This window comes from Marmota marmota, unplaced genomic scaffold (genome assembly GCF_001458135.2).
Source record: "Marmota marmota marmota unplaced genomic scaffold, marMar, whole genome shotgun sequence".
NCBI lineage: Eukaryota > Metazoa > Chordata > Mammalia > Rodentia > Sciuridae > Marmota > Marmota marmota.
This window is the reverse complement of record NW_026000221.1, coordinates 8,081,412-8,098,693: the sequence shown is the minus strand read 5'-3', so window position 1 is coordinate 8,098,693 and position 17,282 is coordinate 8,081,412. Positions and strand designations below refer to the sequence as shown.

Here is a 17,282-nt window from a genome sequence, read left to right as displayed (position 1 = left end):
AACAGGGAAAGCAACTTCCTTCAGAAACATAGCATCTTGGTTAATGTAGTGTAAGAGCATAGACGGGTGTAGTCACATAATTTTTATTAAATTGAAGAGATAACTCTGCCGAAGAATCTCATGGTGACAGCAAACCCTAAGCATAATAATGGGACCTGACACTTCTCAAATCCTCTACAGGGCCCCAACTGCTCTTTTTTTCTAAATATTCTTTCATTTCCAGCGAGGAGAGTGCTTCATTCAAACATTCAGCATATTTATCTGAAATTGAGAGTGGATTTTTTTAATGCAAAGTAAGCATAAACATTGTAATCTATTAGCTTTATCTCTTTTCTTTCACTGTAAATGACATACACCCTCTACCCTCTAGTTGCTTGAAAAGCAAACATAGTTTGCTCCAGATAGAGGCCTTGGTGCTATGAGGCAGTCATGAGAAAACTGGACGCTGGCATTGTTCTGTGACTTGTTCATTTAATATGCATCCCTCTTCCTCCAGACTCAAAATATCTCAGTTATCCTAATTCTATAGGGGAAGACTGATAAGAGATGAAAAGGGAGAGACATAAGTAAATTCTGAAAGCCCAAACTTGTCACGTTCTATGGAATGAAGCTAATTAGAAGAAGCATGTACTGGAGAGAATAAAAAACACAAAGAAGGCAACAAATGAAGTTGATTTGCACACTTCACAATGTGTGTGTGTGGGGGGGGGTTAATTGATGAATGTCTGGCAAGCTGCACCCTGAAGACAAGTTACACAGAGGTGCCGCTGTCACTTATTACTGTTATTAATTAACAGGGTGAGTGCCAAGCAATGGTAAGCCTCGCCTGTGTTTTTGTTTCTTAACACCATGTGTGATGTCTATTGCAGGAGTGATTCGGGAAAGTTACCTCAAAGGCCATGATCAGCTCGTTCCTGTCACCCTCTTGGCCATTGCAGTCATTCTGGCTTTTGTCATGGGGGCCGTCTTCTCTGGCATCATCGTGTACTGTGTCTGTGATCACCGGCGCAAGGATGTGGCTGTGGTGCAGCGCAAGGAGAAGGAGCTCGCTCACTCACGCAGGGGATCCATGAGCAGTGTCACCAAGCTCAGTGGCCTCTTTGGGGACACCCAGTCCAAAGACCCCAAACCAGAGGCCATCCTCACGCCGCTCATGCACAACGGCAAGCTTGCCACTCCCAGCAACACCGCCAAGATGCTCATTAAGGCTGACCAGCATCACTTGGACCTCACGGCCTTGCCCACCCCGGAGTCCACCCCAACACTGCAGCAGAAGCGGAAGCCCAGCCGTGGCAGCAGGGAGTGGGAGAGGAACCAGAACCTCATCAATGCCTGCACAAAGGACATGCCCCCTATGGGCTCCCCTGTGATTCCCACGGACCTGCCCCTCCGGGCCTCCCCCAGCCACATCCCCAGTGTGGTGGTCCTGCCCATCACACAGCAGGGCTACCAGCATGAGTACGTGGACCAGCCCAAACTGAGCGAGGTGGCCCACATGGCACTGGAGGACCAGGCCGCCACCCTGGAGTACAAGACCATCAAAGATCATCTCAGCAGCAAGAGTCCCAACCATGGGGTGAGCCTCGTGGAGGACCCAGACAGCCTGCCCCCCAAGGTCCCACAGCGCGAGGCCTCCCTGGGCCCTCCGGGAGGCTCCCTGTCCCAGAACGGCCTGAGCAAGCGACTGGAAATGCACCACTCCTCTTCCTACGGGGTTGACTATAAAAGGAGCTACCCCACGAACTCGCTCACGAGAAGCCACCAGGCCACCACTCTCAAAAGAAACAATACTAACTCCTCCAATTCCTCTCACCTCTCCAGAAACCAGAGCTTTGGCAGGGGGGACAACCCGCCTCCTGCCCCACAGAGGGTGGACTCTATCCAGGTGCACAGCTCCCAGGCATCGGGCCAGGCCGTGACTGTTTCGAGGCAGCCCAGCCTCAACACGTATAATTCACTAACGAGGTCGGGGCTGAAGCGTACTCCCTCGCTAAAGCCAGACGTACCTCCCAAACCCTCCTTTGCTCCCCTTTCCACATCCATGAAGCCCAATGATGCGTGTACATAATCCAGGGGGAGGGGGTCAGGAGTCGAACCAGCAGGCAAGGCGAGCGCCCGCTCAGCTCAGCAAGGTTCTCAACTGCCTGGAGTATCCACCAGACCAAGATGGCCCACGGCAGAACTGAGGACGCTAGCTGGGTCCTCCTCTGGGACGCAGGGGTACTCTCAATCGGGCCATGTGGTTTGGTGAAGGTTCGCAACAGTGGGACTCACCTCCATTCTCTTCCTTCACCCTCCCGCACACCCTACAGCAGGTTGGACCCACAAAAGACTTCAGTTTTCATCACAAACATGAGCCAAAAGCACATACCCACCCACCCCCCCATGCACACATGCACATGCACACACAACAACACACACAGACACACACACACACACAGTTGAACAGCAGCCACAACATGGTGTCCATGACTGCACGGGACGTTGCCAAACTGGGCTAGCGTTCCAAACTGCAAAAACAAATACATTTTTTTTTAAAAATCATGAAAATTAAAAATATATATATATAAAGAATTCATTGATAATTCTAACTCAGACTTTAACAATGGCAGAAGTTTACTATGCGCAGATACTGTGAAATGCCCACCAGTGTTACAGCTTTTCTGTTATAGCGGATAAATGCCATGTTGGGCAACTATGTCATAGATTTCTGCTCCTCTCTTTTAATGAAATAACGTGACCGTTAACGCAAGTAACTCTTTATTTATTGTTCTACTCTTTTTTTTTTCCTTAAGGAAAGGACTCTTCCATATATCATCCTATGAACAGCTCTTCTGAAGCCCACTGAAAGTTAAAACTATTTAACGTGAAATCCATTAACTGGAATAATTGAGTTTCTTTATTTTTACAATAAATTCACTGAGTAAATAAGTTGGAGCTGGAATTCTGAGCTTTGTGTTTGGACTGTCTGGTCTGTAGCTAAAGGAAAGCATTAAGAGGGGAATATTTATTTAAGTCTACCAGTTAATTTGATGGTCAGGTTTCTGACCATAACATGCAAAAAAAAAAAAAAATCCATTAGTTTCATAGTCCTTCCAGATCCTAACTTCTGAAGCAACCAGGAGAGAAACTTCTAGAATGGCACATCATGTCCCATTGCTGCCGAAGTGGCTCTTGTCAGTGGTCCCCACTTTCTGCGAAGGCACCAGCTTGAGATCCGCCATCTCATTTCACCTTGCATGTGAGACAGCAAAGCGAAATCCACAATCGGTGTGAACTAATTAATATGCTGGCTGCTACCTTGCATAAATTAATGGTTTGATCACACGGGTTTTTCGTAGGGTTACATCTGTGAATAGCCTGTTTTCCACATGTAAATTTGTGCCTTACACCCTGAGTTGTGTACACCTGTAAACTGTCATATGATCAATTTTTTCTTCCTTTTGAAATAAATGCAGATATTTATTTAACCCTCCCCACGACCCCCACTCCAGCCCTCTGGGGGATTGGAGTCAAGCAGATGGAAGAAGAACACAGCGGCGAAGGTCGTAAAGACGCCGCAGCCTGGGAGCGCTGGGTGGCATACACCCTCCGATTCACACTGCCTTCTAGTCGTGCCAACTCGAACCACCCTTTGGCTGTGCTGCCAAGCATGGACCCCAGTGTCATGGGTGGCAAATCCCAGAGCCCCTGCTTCCCTTATATTCTCAGATCATTTCAATATGGTGACATCCTCATTAGGCAGCAGAAAAGGGACTACTAATGTCCCAGTCCTCATTCTGCTGTGTCCACTGGCTGGAGAATACACTGTGTGCCATTGGGCAGGCACCTGGGAGGAGTCTCCAAGCTGTGCTGCACGTACACAGCACACAAAGCAACGATGTGGAAATAGATGCAGGCAGGCTGGTCCCTGCTGTGATTAAAGAGTAACTTGAAGTATGAGGCCAACCACAATGGATGCTGCAAACACATTGACTGGGGCAAAGTATTTTCAGTTATTTTTAAATTTCTTTATCATTTTGTTATTGTTTCTAGAAGGTTGGGAGGGGATGGCCTGTGTGTCTCTCCCCATGGTTTTCATTTCGTTCAAGCACACAGAAGAGACTTCTGTTTACTCTATCATGAACAAAAGAATTGTCAACATACTGTAAACCATAAGCATTGTTGTCAGTTATTAGTGTTTTTGTTTGTTTTGTTTTTTTTAAAAAAAAGTTAAACAGTATATTTGGTGGTCTTCTTGTCCCTTTTAATTTCTAGTTTGATCTTCTGGGTTTAGTTTTGTCTTTGAAAATGTTTAAGAAACTTGCAGAGAAAGACTGAGTTGGTTAGGGGAACGCAGTGGCTCCACAGTCAGATCTGAGTGTCGCTGCGGGTTCGAGCACAGCCCTTGACTCCCAGAGTTCCTCCAGGTTTGGTTGTTGTTTGGGGTCGGTTGTAGCTATTGTTTTGTTTTGTTTTTTAGTGGAGTCCTTGTTCACATTCTGTGAACTCTGTACCCTGAACCCATGATTTCTGGAAGACTTGCCTGGAAATCAAGATACTGTTTTCTCCCTTTTCTTCAAAAAATGCAGAAGTTCGGGAGGTGATGGGTGTGTGTCACCCTGCTACCTTCACCCTCGTGCTTGACTCCCAAGAGTATTGACAGTGTCGTGCCCACCACTCGTCGACTTGAGCACCACCGAATGCCAGTGTCTGCGGGCATCATTGTCTCCGCTGTGCTAAGGAGACCTGTGTCAAAACTTACACGTCCCATATCCCTGCATCCCACCACCTGTCACTTGCGGTGTTAACCCTACTATGCCCACATGTATTGAGCTGGTCTTCTGCATTGAAGTGTTGCCCCCTTTCTTTTCCCCATTGCGTGTGGGGGGAGGGTCCATAAACCCGAGTGTGCCTTTGCTTCCCACCCTTGCTAGACACTGTAGATGCAAAAACTCAGATTTATATTTGTTGTAAAGTTGTAAAAATATTGTGATGTCACCAATTTTCCTTCCATCTCCACATCCCCTAACATCTGATTCACGACTTAATGTATGTTGTAAAAAGAAAAAAAAAAGAAAGGGGAAAAAAAGCAAGAAAAAGGCTCTTTATTACTGAAAAGTAATAAAACCAGACTGTTCTACATTATTTTTTGCGTCTTGGGTGCTTATTTTTTTAATTTCTTAAATATATATATATTTTTTATCTTTTTATAGCCGCTTTCCCCACCCTCTGCTCATTTTCGGCATGATTCTCCTCTTCCTCTATCTCTATTTAGTTTCCCCAGCATAAATAACTATGCCCTTAGACATATCTGTTTGAAATATCCACACCCTGCTCCCCCCACCCAAAATATCGATGTGTTTTCTATGCCTGCACCCAGCCTGGAGCAGAATTTTAGCAGAAGCCACCGGTAATTAAAAGGCAGAGCACGCATTGACTCCCTCTATTCATTTTATGTGTTTTCTTTTTATGGGCTTGTTCATCATCAAACATTTATGGTAGGCTTGATAGTTTAAGAGATCAAGGCTAGGATTTTAGTATGTAGGGTCCACTAAAAATAGATCCTTGCACAGATGTGACTTCAGCCTTTTTACATATTAATAAGGTGAAGGGTGCTAGATTTTACTCCTAGTTAGCATTTCTTTCTTATAACTCAGAAGACACGGTTGGAGGTATATTGGGATGCAGTACTTGATTTTTATTTTGCAGAATATGAAATGCCTGGATCAGATTTCCCCTCTGGGGTATTTTTAAAAACCGTTGTTTAAAATAAGTCCTCAGCTAAGGTATTTTACTCTTGACCTTCCAGGGTACTTTTTTTATATATATATATATGCTTTAGGTCAGTTTGAGTGTGAGAAGCTGCAGGTTGGGGCCTACAGTGGTCTCTTGATCTGGCCTAGCCATCTTTTCCCAAATCATTTTCCAATTGTATTTGTGAGGTATATCACTGTTCAGCACTGAGTTGACTAGGTATAGTTCCTGCCTTCTCATTTACAAAGACAGACTGACATGGCCCCTGTAATTACCATTTGGATGTAAGCATCAGTGTTGTTGAGGGGGCTCCCCAAAGGTTAAGGTCATGTGGAACTTTTGAGCTGGTTCTTGTGTGAGTTGTTTAGAGACCTAACCAAGGAGCTGGAGAGATCTAGTGCAAAAACACCAAGTGTGCTGCTTAGAAACAAAACTCAGAGGTCTCACACGGGGCCTGTGAGATCGTGCAGCCACGGAGGGGGATAGGGAAGACCAGGAGTAGCCTGGTTCTCACATGTGGGGTTTGAGCTGCTGGGCACTGGAGCACTGCCCTGCTGTGAGTGTGTGAAGCAGCAAGCACGTGTGTCAGTGCCTTAGAAATCTACCTGGCAGTAATGTGGATAATGGATTGGTCCGGGGAGAGGCTGCAGACAGGCTGGGCATTGTGCCAAATGACATGCCAACTTGGTAGGAACAACACAAGTGGAAAGCCCACATCCAATTTCAGATTCTCTAGGAAACACACTGAATCAGCTCAGTGATTGTCTCTTCTTTTGCCAGATAGAAAAGTTTCCCTCTCCTTCTATGACTTACAGATTGCTCTACCCAGTTGTATCCGAGTGTCCTATGGTAGAACTCAGAGGGTGGTTAACAGCTAGTCTGACCGAAAAAGGATGGGTGGAGCTGAGGTACACTGAGTCAGTGAAGGATTTGCTCCTGATCTCCAGGCTAGTGGAGAGCAACTAAGCAGAAGACAAATTCATTGCCTCTTATCCCATGCATCCAGAGAAATACTAGCCTGATAGACTTGACTCCAGACCACACAGTATCTCCCTCTCATCATCCTTTCTCACGGAAGCTCTCCACACACACACACATTACCCTGCCCCAGCTAGATCTGCCAGAGTTCTTTATCTGAGCCGAGGGAAGAGCGGCCAGAAGCTCAGATCACAGGGATTTAAAGCAAACAGTCCCTGCCGTGCAACCTAATACTTTTTGCTGCAGTCAGCTTTGTTCTGGTTTGGTGACGAGGTGACAGAGGCTGAACAGGTGTAGCTAGTATTTTAGCTGGGGCCCCAGAGATGTCCCCATGCAGAAACACACACACACACAAATGCATCAGACAACTCAGATTTTTAATTGTTATCTGCTTGGTTATGTGCTTGTTAAAGGGTTGAAGATTTCTGCAGTGTGTCTTTAGACTGTTGTCCCTTAGGAGTGGCTAAAGCAATACAGACTAAGCGGGTTGCTTTATGGGTCCAGAGCTGATATCTTGGATCTGACTGCTTCCTTGGAGAGGCGTGTCAGGTAAACACAAACTGGTGTCCTTGTTCAGTATTGGGATTTGGCTAAAGCCAAAAAAGACACCCCAGATCCATGGTCCTAGGTTTTAGAGCCTTAACAAAAGTCATTAAAAAAAGAAAGAAAGAAAAATCATTCAGCAAGTCAAAGTGTCAGAAAGGCACCTCCAATTTCAAACGCTGGTACATTTTGCTTGAGGGAAAGGGGTATGGGGGATTTAAAAGAACCCTTTAGTAACAAAATAACATGATTAAGAGCCTAATCCTTTTCCTGGCTTAGCATTATGACAGCTGGGTGTTTGGACTCAGTAACCCATAGAAGCCCACATCTCATGCTTGTCTTAAAACCAGGTAGTAACGTGTCTCTCGTACAGAAGTGGATGAAAGGGGTCATATTTATTGATTGGGACTGCCAGACAGATGGGGATCTTCAATATTCCATTTAGAGTATTGTGTATTCTTAGCTCTAACCCCTCCCCCACCTCTGGAGATGCCTGGAGGAGGAACAGAGTTGACCTCAACAGAGGGTTAGGGCTGAACTGATGTGCATTAAATGTGGCTGGGCAGAAAAATGCACAGATGTCCCCTAGTAAATGGAAATGAAATTTGAGCAAATTAAGGGAGGCAGCAGAGTGGTGAGGGAAAGAAGGTCTCCATTCCACTCTGCAAACACATTCACACACACATTTGCACACACAAATACTATAACTTTTTTTTTTCTCTTGGTGCCTCATACCAAACATGTCACAAAGGTCAGAACCCATGTCTGCTGAAGGTGGTTCCTTTTAGAAGCACTGTCACCCTTTTCCTGATGAAACATGGGTTCCACCCATTCATTTTCTGGTCAAAAGTAAACTGTGACCAGAAATGGAAACCAAGGCATTTGCAGAGGAGCGTGAACTTTACAGCCCATTGATGCTGGCTGAGGTGGCTAACAACTTTCTTATTCTTTCTAATCACCATCAGATAGAAGGATCTCTTGAGAATCATTAACACTGTCCCCAGCCAAGTCATTGGACCTGCTAATGGGCTAATAATGGTCCAAATAAAGGGAAGCTAATGAAAGAGAAAAGTAGGTAACCATGAAATCAGAAGGATTTTCTTCACTGATGGTTTTCAGAAAGAAAAAAAAAATGAAGGTGACATTGAATGTTAGGCCAAATGCCAGGATACTAACACTAAAGAAATTCAGACAGGATTCCCAAGGGTTTCTGGAATGAGGAACATAATGAAAAATCAATCTGGGATCCGTTCTTTGCTTCTTGGGCATCATGACAACTGCCCTGACCATGTAATGGGGAGATGAGAGGATGCGCTGATCTCAGCCAAACTTAGCATCAGTTCTCTAGTGTGGACACTGAATGTTCTGCAAATCTCATCCTGAGTCAATACAAAAGTATGAATTTCAATAATAGAACTAAAGTTTATTTCATTAAAAAATAAAATGAAAAGTGGAATGGTACCAACACCCGGAGGAGAAGGCAGGGCTTCCAACTGTCAATAACAGTGACACTTTGCATTTGTCAGATTTTACAGTGTGCAAACAATCTTGAACATTATATTCTTTGATCCTCATAGCAACCTTGTAGATGGGCAGCACATACACGATCATCTCCATTTTTCAGAAATCGGAGTTTGGAAAGGTGGGACCTGCTGAAGCACTGATCAACATAAAAATGTAGTCATGTTTCCAAAACCTGCGTATTGACATCATCCCCGCAGCTCTCTCAGGGACACCTCAGGTTACACAATTACTTTGCTTCACTGAAGGGAAAAAGCCTCCTGCAGCATTTCCCAGGGGAGATGGTCACAACAATAAAGTCCTGAAAATAAAGGCTAGGCACACACAATCTATTTTAAGGGCATTGTGCTCTAATATTTTTCCATCATTAAAGGAACATCTCTTCCTTCCTGTGTCGTCGGCAGAGCCCTGCTGCCAACAGTGTTATTAGGAGCTCTCAGCAAAGCAGGGATAGCTGAAGACCAACTCAGTGGCCTCTCTTCTTAGGGAACACCTATCCCTTCAGGGGCAGCAATGGACCGCCTGTGTGGAAGAAAAAGGATGCAAGCCTCAGGTACGATAGCTGCTTCATCCAACCCTGGCGGCACAGATCAGTGAAGACATTGAACAAGATTACAGGAACCCAGGATGAATTGGGGGTGAAATGAATGCCACAGACTTACAAGGGTGAAGACTTTGCCCAGCTTTCCTTTCACAGAGGACTGAAATAAAGTTAATGGGAAGGGTAACTGATGTGATTCTGCAATCTGTATACAGGGTAAAAATGGGAGTTCATAACCCACTTGAATCAAAGTGTGAAATATGATATATCAAGAACTATGTAATGTTTTGAACAACCAACAATAAAAAATTAAAAAAAAAAAAAGTTAATGGGAAGGCAAGAGATGTGTAAGAATTATCCACCATTGTCTTTTCCTGTCAGCTCCACTGGCCACTTTGGCACTGTGGGTAACAGCTGTGCAACTGGACTTTGTTGCCAATGTCAATGGCTGAATGATTTGGGGGAGGACCCAGAAAAAACATTTCAGGTGACAGAAAGCAGAGATTGCCTCCACTTAGGTAGATTCTTGCCATCACCACTGCCCCCAAACTCCATGTTGCTACTGCCACAAACTCACCCTCCTTAAATTAATGAGCTGTGAGAGCAGGAGAGGCAGGGCAGGCTAACCTGGGTGGTCTGCAGCTTCCATACTGCCCTGGGGGATGCATTACCCCCACCCCAGGATAGGACTCTAAGAAGCCAGCATCTCCCACCTGCCCCCACCCCACCAACCAACCAGATGACCTCAAATCCCGCTCAGAAGGAGAAGAAAATGAACATTCTTCTTTGAGCTCCACTGTCCTCTTTTTGCTTTGTGGGTTGCTGGTTGTTTTCTTGTTTAACAATTAAAGCCCTGTTCCCAGCCTACAAAGCTCTTTATCAGTACACAAATGTGCATTTTAGTAAATACAGAAGCTTGGTTGCAATCAACTATGGCAGCTCTGGTATAAAATATATAAGTAATTCTAACTGCCTTGCAATACTATTTACTTAATTATGTACTCAATAAAAGCAACAACTTTGAAACAATTAACTTTCCCTGATCCAAAGGGTCAGAGTCAATTACCGGTTAATTTTGAAAAAAGAAGTTACATATTCTGAAGTGTGGATTGCAAATGCTATCATTCTTCTGAGGACCTGCCTCCTTCTTTCTTGGGGACAAGTGTGTGTGTGTGTGTGTGTGTGTGTAACAAAACTGTCTATTGAAGGTGGACGTAGGTGTTGGCTGATTTGAATTCTTATTGGTGTTTAATTTTAAGAAGCAAAGATTTATTCCCCTCTGTTTCCAGGGTGAAGGGAAGGATCACATTTCTTGCTTGGGGAGAAAAGATAATGTGTTAGACTTATATGTATGAATAGAAACAGGTAAATAGTCATATTTCCTTCTGACTTTGTAATTTAAACAGTGTAAGTCAGTAGGGAAGGGCTGTAATTGGAGCCAAAGTAAGTGAGGTGAAAATTACTAGGTGTTGGAGCATCTGCATCTCATTTTAATTAGGTGACTATAATAGCAAGATCAAAAACTTTTCCTTGTCACTCAATCTGTTGGGCTTTCTAATCAAGAAACCAAAGGGATCATTTTTTTTTTTCTGTCCTCAGGAAAGAGTGGCTTAAAACAATACTGTCTAATTACCTGGCCAGATCAGCAGACAGATCTGGGCCCAAGGACATGGTTCAGTGTGTGGGGTGGGGAGATGGTGCTAGATGGAGAAGTGCTCCAGACCAGCCCAACAAAGACCAGCCCCTATGTACTGTCAAGGGCATTCATTCTCAATGTAGCAGCTTGGGAATTTTCCCCTCTCATAAGATAAAGCAGCTTAGAAGGATGTGCATCCCATTGGGAATTCCTGGGCCTGGGTTCTAGTTTGAGCAGGTCTCACTATTTTGCAGGTTATCATTTGGGGCAGTCATTCAAACTCTGGCACCTCATTTTCCCCAAATTTAAAATAGGTTACTGATGCCTGCCCTGTCCACTTCACAGGAATGTATAAAAGTCAGATGAGGCAAGTGTTACACTAGTGTTTGCAAAACTCTAAACCCCAATATGTCCCTCTTCTCCAGACTAGTATAGAAAATAAGATCCCAGCCCTCTAAATCATCAAAGTAAATGATTTTGACTCCCCATCCTGCTGATAATGAAAATGTCTCTTTTTTGTCTCTCTTAACTACTTCTTATCTGTCAACAAAGCAACTGGTGGGGCCTGGTTAAACAGCCCTGCCTGGCCTGATAAAGAATTCTGGCTCTTTTTCCCTGGTGTGGCCATCTCAGCCACATGATGCCCACATTGAGGCCTGGGAGCTGGAAACACTGTAATACTGTCCTTCTTGTCCATTCCCAGATGGATGGTCTGGAGAGAACTACTCACTGAATTCTGCCTCCCCTGACACCCGAGGTGCTTCCATATTACTTGGCCCAAATTGCTGCCTCTGGATAGGATGTTCAGGCCTTGAGAAAGGGGCCCAGAATGCACTGCAGAGAACTTTTCTGTAAATTTGCTAGCTGCCTTTGGTCTATGAACCTTACAACTCATGGACCCCAGTGCATGATGCTTGGTGGCTTTGAATTGCCTGTCTGTTTTGACAACTTCCTCTTTGAGCTAATACTCTTACAGTCATTTTCCCTAAACACATCTGAAGTGCTGCCCTGTCCAGGCCAAAGTGTTTCCATTCTCAGCTGCAGATAGCCTGGATGAAGTACTGCTTGTCCAACCCCAAGCCTCTCCCTATGTCCTGACCCAAAAGTTTGTAATATTCCTTTCAAGGGAAAATTCTATTTTAACTATAAAGCATCATACAAAAATATAAGAATCGTTATTCTATATTTCATGATGTTGAAAGATCAACACCTTCCTTTCAGAGAACAGCAAATTAAGACATGAGAGTTTGTGAATTGCGCACTGCTCATTTGTAGCCTATCTGGGGACAAAAAGTAGGTGTCTCGATTCTGAATTCATTGCATGAGACCATGCTCTATTAAAGAACTTCTGAAAAAAGTAGCCCCAGAACACAGGCTGAAAAGAGAAAATGATCTCACCCTCATGTAAAAGTTCAAAAGCACATAGTCTGGGGTTGGTAGAACTGTTTTCAGTCTTCAATGTTTGGCTTTACCTTCAGATTCAAGCTCTTTCAGTTGTGCCAATTTCACAGTGAATAGGAAGGCCAAAGAAGGAGTGAGGGCAGCTCATATAGTCATTTTTAAGGGCTAATCCCAGTGGTGGCATGGAACAGTTTAACTCATTTTCCACAGGCACTTTCCTAAGGCCACATGGAACAACAAGGGTGGTGCAGAAATTTACATTTCAGGGCCTAGTCCTCTGCCTAAGCTTGGGAGTATGTATTATTTTTTTAAAAAAAGAAGAAAGATGAAGACTTAATGTAATGTCTGAAACTGTGAAAGTCCTAGAAGAAGATATTGAGAGAAGCTCCTTGACATTAGTTATGGTGATGATTTTTTGATAAGCTAAAATACGGAGGCTGGGCTGGGGTTGTGGCTCAGTTGTGTAGCACTTGCCTCGAATACATGAGGCTTAGGGTTCGATCCTCAGCACCACATAAAAGTAAGCAAATAAAAATAAAGATATTGTGTTCACGTGCAACTAAAAACAAAAACAAAACAGAGGCAACCAAAGCAAAAATAAATCAGACTATATCAAATTTCTTTGCTTAAGCACAGCAAAACATAACAGTGGGAGGCAAAGCCAACCTACACAATGGCAGATAATTTTTGCAAGTCTTATATCTAATAAGGGGTTATTATCCAAAATATGTAAGAAATTTACAAAAATTCAGTAGCAAAAACAAAACAAAAAACCACAAATACCTGATTTTAAAAATAGGCAAAGGAATTGATTAGATATTTTCCCAAAGAAGACCTACATATGCATTTAGAAAGGTGCTCTACATCCCTAGCCATCAGAGAAATTCCAGTCAAAGCTACAATATAACCTCACATCTGTGAAAATGATTATTATTATGACAAGATATGAAATGGTAAGTCTTCATGATAGTATATAAAAGGGAACATTTATATACTTCTGGTAAAATTGTAAATTGGAAAGCAAAACAGAAGATCCTCAAAAAGCTAAAAATGGAATTACCAAGGTTGGAGATATAGCTCAGTAGTAGAATGCTTGCCTAGCACGTGGATGGCCCTGGGTTCAATCCCCATAATAAATAAAAAAATAAATAAGCAAGCAAGCAATAAATAAACAAACTCTCATGCCATCCAGCCGTCCCACTTCTGAGTAGAAATGCAAAGGAAATGAAGTCAATATGATGAAGAGCTATCTCTGCCCCTATGTTTATTGCTGTATTTCCCCCAAAGAGTCAAGGCATGGAAATAACCTAAGTGTCTATCAAAGGATGAATGGGTAAATGTGGTGTATACACACACAGTGTGGAATACTATTCAGCCACAAAAATAAGTAAATTTTGTTACTTGGAACAACATGGATGAATTAGAGGACATTATGTTTAAGTAACATAAGCCAGACATAGAAAAAAGAAAGACTACATCAGCTCATCTATATGTGAAATGTAAAAGAACCAAATTGAACTCACAGAAGCAAAGAGAAGAATGGTGGTTGCCAGGGGATAGGGGACCTGTAAAGATGTCCGTCAAAGGGTACACATTTCAGTGATGACAAAATTCTGGAAATGTAAGGTAATGGATGGCTAAATATTTTTTTTGAATAAAGATATTTTCTATCTTTATTCATCAATTAAATATTTTAAATGAAAATTTTTAATATTGAAGAAATAAAGAAGAATGAATATTATAGGAAGTCAGCAGTCTCACACACTCTGTATAGGAGTTCATATAAATCTTATAGCATAGTGGGAATATATTACAGCAATAGCCATGTACATACTACATTGACACCTGGTTTAGACCTCCTGCCTTCACCAAATCTTTCCTGAGCCCCTGGCTATGTTGTGTTCTTTTCTCTTCTCCCAAAGCACCCCGTGCATAAAGGTTTCTAACACCTACTGCAAAGTTTTGCCTCCATATTAAACTGTAAGCAAATCAAGGGCAATAGCCTTATCTTTTTCATTTTTATAAGCCCACATCTACACTGAGTTGTAGGTACATAATAAATAATTTGCTAAATGGAGTTATCATTATCAGACGTAACATAGCAAAGGTAAGTCTCCATGCACCAAAGAAACAAAATTACTGCAAGTGGTTGCCATAGATGTTATGATAGTTGTAGCATAAATTGCGGGTTCACCAGCTGCCAGGAACTAAGCTAGGTGTTTCTCAGGTACAAGGTCATTTAATCCTCACAAGAATCCTATCAGGTAGCTACCCTTCAGAATTTCCATTTGACAGATGAGGAAACTGGAGTACAGAAAATTAAAGAATTTTCCCATACTCACCAAACTAGTAATTGGTGGATCTGGAGTGTACATTTGGGTGACTTTGTAATCAATAATTAAGTATTTTGTCTTGTTAGGTGAGGTAAAATGAGAACTCTTTTCAAAAGTTATCAAGAGGGCCTATCAGGAACTAAGAGACAGCTGACAAACATTGTAGTAATCCAAGTGATTGACATGAGGGATGGGAGTCAGACTAATCCTTCAGCGACATTCTTTCAGTAATATATGGTAACCACAAGCAGCCAATCCCACAGATATTCCATATGTGCACACACACACCAATACTACTGAAAGGCTCATCTTGTTTTCCAAAGGGCTTTAACCTGTGAGATAGTGTTAGTAGTTGCAATTTCAAGTACTTAAAACAAAAAATTTTCAATACCCTCAACCTTGGTCCTTACAAGATCCCACCCCAGTGCACCTGCTAGTAGTACCTCAGTCATTCACAAAACCATAATAACAATTGAACGTGCAATGATAGGGGACTGACCATAAGACCCAAGACAGTAGTGGGGGCATCAGGGGATTCTGACCTGAGTGACACTGGAGACACACACACTCATCAGCTCTGAGGTCTAAGCACATGCCTACAGATCTAGTCAGAGAGAGAGAGAGAGATTTCTCCATTAATGTGCTACTGTGTAAGTGCTGATAAGAATCTCCTAACACTATTTTAGGAGATTTTTTTAAATGCAACTGGGTATATTGAAGAGAAAAGACTCATGATTTGGAAGGGGAAAAGACAACAAGATTTGATTTCACGGACGCTTCAGAAATAATGGCATAATCTTATCCGTTTTCAGCAAATACAATCTGAAGCACTCAACCTCTGATAAAGGTGTATGGCCCTTAGTGCAGCAAACTGCAGATTAAGCTTTTTTTTTAATGCTGTTCAAATTGCCTGTGAAGCAACCTTTTATGAGATATGATGGTTCAAACAATTTGCGAAGAACAGAAGACAAAGAATACATTTTTACGCTGAACTGGTTTCCTAGGAAACACCGAAAAAAATGTAATACGATATCTCTTAGAGGTAGTTCAAGGACCAGGTCTCCTCTCTAGTTATTTAATATTTTGGAATGGTGTTTAATACCTGCCTCTTCCTCTCCCTGCCGTGGAAGCCTAGGAGGTCTGAACAAACTCTCTAGTACCCAGAAGCCCAAGTGTCCTCTTGTTAATTGACTGCCTGTTCTACACAAAGGAAAAATACTTGAGCCAAATTGAACTTTCATTACTCTCTGGAATAATCTGAAGTAAGAAATTAAAGAAATAGAATTTGAGCCTTTTGTTCTATCATTTAAAAAGGTCCCCTAATCCCAACTAAGAAATTAAGAAAAAAAACATAATAAGCCCATCCCACTCTTTTTCAAATTACATCTAAGTTAATCTGTCTCAAGGTCTTCAAATACCATTTTAGTTTTATTTTTATTTTGGCTCTTTATCCATCTCTGTGATGTGCCAGCATATGCAGGCTGACAGAATGGTGCCCGAATTAGCAGGCTTACATATTTCCCAAGTTCATGCTTAAAAATCACCACGGTCTAGAGGTGGCAGAGCTCAGGATAAGGGTTGGGAGAATCTACATGGCAGAAACCTTCTAAGGAACACAAGGTTGTTGGCAATGATACCTCTGCTGGACCTAATTTCCATCATTCATTGCTGGTGTCAAGAGGAAATCAAAACAGTGAAAGTGAAGGAACATCTGGGCTGTGTGGGAAGGAGTTAAATTTTATTTTAAAATAAATAATTCATTGGAGCTTCAAGCTTCACATATTCAAAAATTGGGGATGAAAAGCAAAATGTTGGTATAAAGAAGTTTGGAGTCCTTTTGCAGGTGGGTGAGGGTGGGAGACCTGAAGCTCTTCACTCTGAGGTACTCACCTGGGACCCAGAGAAGGCGGCGGGCTGAGAGGATGGTTGTCGATGGTGGATGCCCTCCTACAGCTCACCACAGACCTCTTTCCTTGCTTCACAGAACCTGAGTCCAGGTAAACATGACATTCAGGAAAGAAACCTCTTCTGGGACCATTGTTTTTCATCTGGGATGTTTGAGAAAGGGATGTGGTACGAGAGTCTATAGGGTCTTCAAAGCACATCCAATCACGTTTTAGATGGGATACTAGGAACACAAAGATGGAGAGGAACCCAGAATTTGAAGCCTTTCACAAAGACAGAAAATGTGAAATAAAAGAATGTTGACATGCACAATGGTTATCCTGAATCCTTCCTAGGTCATAGGTTTTTGCTGAAGGATAGGCAGTCCCTGGAGGGGACCCCACTACTCCATCCTACACATGTTTAATGAAGGTTGGATTGGACTTAAATGAACATGAGGGTCCTCATCTGAAGAACATCCAAGTTTGAAATCAGCCTGTGGAAAACGAGGAGAAGGAACAAGTCCATCCCTGACACTGCCTTGACATCATAGAGGTAGGTGATCATGAACAGAGGATGCACAAAAAACCCTCAAGTGATAGTCAACATCTGGATGCATGTTTCCTTTCTTCTTCTTCTTCTTCTTCTTCTTCTTCTTCTTCTTCTTCTTCTTCTTCTTCTTCTTCTTCTTCTTCTTCTTCTTCTTCTT

At 42.7% G+C, this 17,282-nt stretch overlaps 1 protein-coding gene across 4 annotated transcripts in view; it reads left to right on the top strand.

The window, feature by feature from the left end:
• The window catches only part of Sema6a (semaphorin 6A), a 127,801-nt gene extending 123,602 nt beyond the window's left edge, over positions 1 to 4,199 (top strand). For all 4 annotated transcript variants that reach the window (XM_048792282.1, XM_015488607.2, XM_048792281.1 and 1 more), the window contains one exon: positions 870 to 4,199. In XM_048792282.1, the coding sequence (XP_048648239.1) occupies positions 870 to 2,068 (1,199 nt within the window). In that variant the 3' untranslated portion in view covers positions 2,069 to 4,199. The remainder of the gene's footprint in view (positions 1 to 869) is intronic.
• The last annotated feature ends 13,083 nt before the right edge of the window (positions 4,200 to 17,282 follow it).